Source organism: Cebus imitator, unplaced genomic scaffold (assembly GCF_001604975.1).
Source record: "Cebus imitator isolate Cc_AM_T3 unplaced genomic scaffold, Cebus_imitator-1.0 Scaffold8, whole genome shotgun sequence".
Taxonomy (NCBI): Eukaryota; Metazoa; Chordata; class Mammalia; order Primates; family Cebidae; genus Cebus; species Cebus imitator.
This window is the reverse complement of record NW_016107323.1, coordinates 3,722,667-3,725,489: the sequence shown is the minus strand read 5'-3', so window position 1 is coordinate 3,725,489 and position 2,823 is coordinate 3,722,667. Positions and strand designations below refer to the sequence as shown.

At 41.2% G+C, this 2,823-nt stretch overlaps 1 protein-coding gene and 1 long non-coding RNA gene across 5 annotated transcripts in view; one reads left to right on the top strand and one right to left on the bottom strand.

Annotated features, from left to right (window-relative positions):
* Positions 1–2,823, bottom strand: part of RFX4 (regulatory factor X4) — a 177,663-nt gene that overhangs the window by 27,641 nt on the left and 147,199 nt on the right. For 3 of the 4 annotated variants that reach the window (XM_017540854.2, XM_037742972.1, XM_017540877.2), the window contains 2 exons: positions 1,531–1,650; positions 708–869 (listed from right to left, as the gene is read on the bottom strand). In XM_017540854.2, the coding sequence (XP_017396343.1) occupies positions 708–869; positions 1,531–1,650 (282 nt within the window). The remainder of the gene's footprint in view (positions 1–707; positions 870–1,530; positions 1,651–2,823) is intronic. The other variant, XM_017540861.2, reaches the window with a different exon arrangement.
* The window catches only part of LOC119473098, a 54,578-nt gene that overhangs the window by 43,596 nt on the left and 8,159 nt on the right, over positions 1–2,823 (top strand). The gene's annotated exons all lie outside the window — the stretch shown is intronic.

Sequence of the window (2,823 nt, the reverse complement as noted above, 5' to 3'; positions counted from 1 at the left end):
ATCAGTGCAGCCTCACGGTAGCATCAGCCTCATGCTATGTGCCCGGCAGCTCTAGCTTAGCTCAAGACCCACTCATGTCACAGTCCCTGCCTCCTTATGGTTGCCATAGCTTAGTGTATGGCTCCCTGTCCCTCCCTTTCCAGAGAAAAAGAAAGCAGCTCTGTTTTTGATTCAGATAATTCTCTTTCTTGTTTTCAAGAATGGTTGTGTATTTATGTTATATAGCATTATAATCATTTCAGTGGCTTAGTTTTGGAAATTTATCATTTGCTTAATTTACCAACTTGAAAACAGCATATTCTGTAGAATGTGTACGAATGAATAAATGAATACCTGCACATCATTCACATATCCAGGAAGATACCCGGGTTTTGGCATTATCTTTTGGAGATTTTGGGGAAAAAATGCTTTTCCAGAAAACCTTTTTTTCTTTTTGTGAGACACAGGGTCTCACTGTGTCACCAAGGCTAGAATGCAGTGCTGCAATCATAGCTCACAGCAACCTCGACCTCCTGGGCTCAAGCGATCCTCCCACCTAAGCCTCCCAAGTAACTGGATCTACAGGTGTAAGCCAAGATGCTTGGCTAATTGTGTGTGTGTGTGTGTGTGTGTGTGTGTAAATGAAGTCTCACTATGCTGTCCAGGCTGGCAGAAAGCCCTTTCTTCAAACATTAACTCCCCAAAGTTTTTGAAGAACTTTTCATTACCTGTAGTGCTGAGGCCTGTGTACTCAGGGGATGGATTGCTAATAGGGGAAGAGGGAGGTGGCACTTCCACAGATGTGGCAGATTTTGCTGGAGAAAACGATGGCACTGGTGAAGGGGTGGGTGCAGCAGCCTCTGTCAAGATGATCTCTTCTCGGACTTCTGCTGTGGATAGAGATAGGGTAAGTTTTTAGAACCAAGTGTAAAGGCAAGTTGTCTTTAAGGGACTTTAAAAAGTAAAATATTCTTCTAATCTGTGTTATGTCATTCTCTTGCTTAAAACTCTTCGGTGATTTCCCAACACCATCATGGCACTCAAGGCAATTTGCATATATACACATGCCTTATTTTATTTATTTATTCATTTATTTATTTAGAGATGGAGTCTTGCTCTGTCGCCCAGGCTAGAGTGCAGTGGCACAATCTCAGCTTACTGCAACCTCCACCTCCTGGGTTCAAGCGATTCTCATGCCTCAGCCTCCTGAGCAGCAGGGACTTCAGGTGTATACCACCATGCCCAGCTAATTTTTTATATTTTCAGTGGGGACAGGGTTTTGCCATGTTGACCAGGCTGGTCTCAAACTCTGGCCTCAAGCGATCCACCTGCCTTGGCCTCCCAAAGTGCTGGGATTGCAGGTATGAGCCACCATATCCAGTCCACATCCTTTCAAGAGGAAAAATACACAATTGGTTTGATACCACTTGACCTGTTCACCATAATTAAATTGTTTGAGATACAGAGTTAAACATAAAGCACAGAAGTAAGGATACAAATAAAATTACCAAGATTACAAGTGGTGCAATTCCCAGGAAAATGCTGGCTTACCAGTGCTTCCTTCACCCTTCATGGCTCGCATGAGCTCATTGGCCCGCTCCTGACAGTGCAGAGATTCTAACAGATAGAGCACGTAGTCATCAAACATTAAGTGAATTAGATGAAAAGACCCTGGTGAAAAAAAGGATCAAACAGAAAGTAAGTCATGCTATCTCATGTATGTTGCCTCTGTCTAGTCAACTGCACAAGTTACACAGTGTTCTAAATGGTCTGCTCAAGAGTCTCATTTTCCACCCAGTTATGATCTCCTCATGGTCAGAGGTTGCATTTCTTGGCTGCATCCTCAGCTTAGCCTAGTGCTTGGCATAAGATAGGTGTCATTAACACTTTGTGGCAAGTGAATCTTTTCCTTATTGAAGTTATATTAGTATGACACCACCAAAAATGGCACCCACTGAGCCATCTCTGAGCTCTCACATACCCACTGGCTTCCTCCTCATGTGAGGACCTCTCTGTTAAGCATTTATTAACATTGTGTTTTTCATTTTTATCTCTTCCACCAGCATGTTATTCCCCCAATTGGACTTTAAGTATGTCCATGGCAGAGACTTTGCCTTCTAGCTCATTGCTGTCTACCAATGTACCTGACATAATTCTAGACACAAAATTTAAAATTTAAATCTGCAACAAGTTATTTATTTATTTTCCTAAATGTTTGCAAGACATCATTTAGCACATGGTTCTTATACAAGGTAATACATTGAAAAGAGTTGGTCAAAAAGTGCCAGTCTTCAGGAAAATAAAAAGGAGATACAGAAAGACTGATAAGAGAGGCAGAGAGACATCAAAGACATGAGGAGAGAGGCAGTTATAGCAAACATCCCACTTTATTTCTTTCCTTAGCATTTCTCGCCATCTAAGTTAAATATGATATCCTTTATTTAACTTAATTGTTATTGCATGCCTCCTCCACTAGATTGTAAGTCTTGCAGGGATTTTTCTGTCTTGACCAATGCTCTATACCCAGTGACTGCAACAGTGCCAGGCACGCAACAGAGACTCAATGGATATGTGTTACATGAATGAATCAAATAAGCATGCATTGACTACTTCCTTATGCAACGTGCTAAGTAAGCTCTTTTAGCTTCTCAACAACACTGCAAAGCAGGTATTATTTTCAGTTAGTACATGAGGAAATAAAGGCTCAGAGGGTTTGAATAATTTGCTTAAAGTCACAGAGCTAGGGAGCAGCAGAGCCTGTTATGAAAAAAGGCATTAGGTAGAGACAAAAGGAGATTTTATTTTGATATTGTTATATGGTAACATAGTTGATTGCATTTGGTA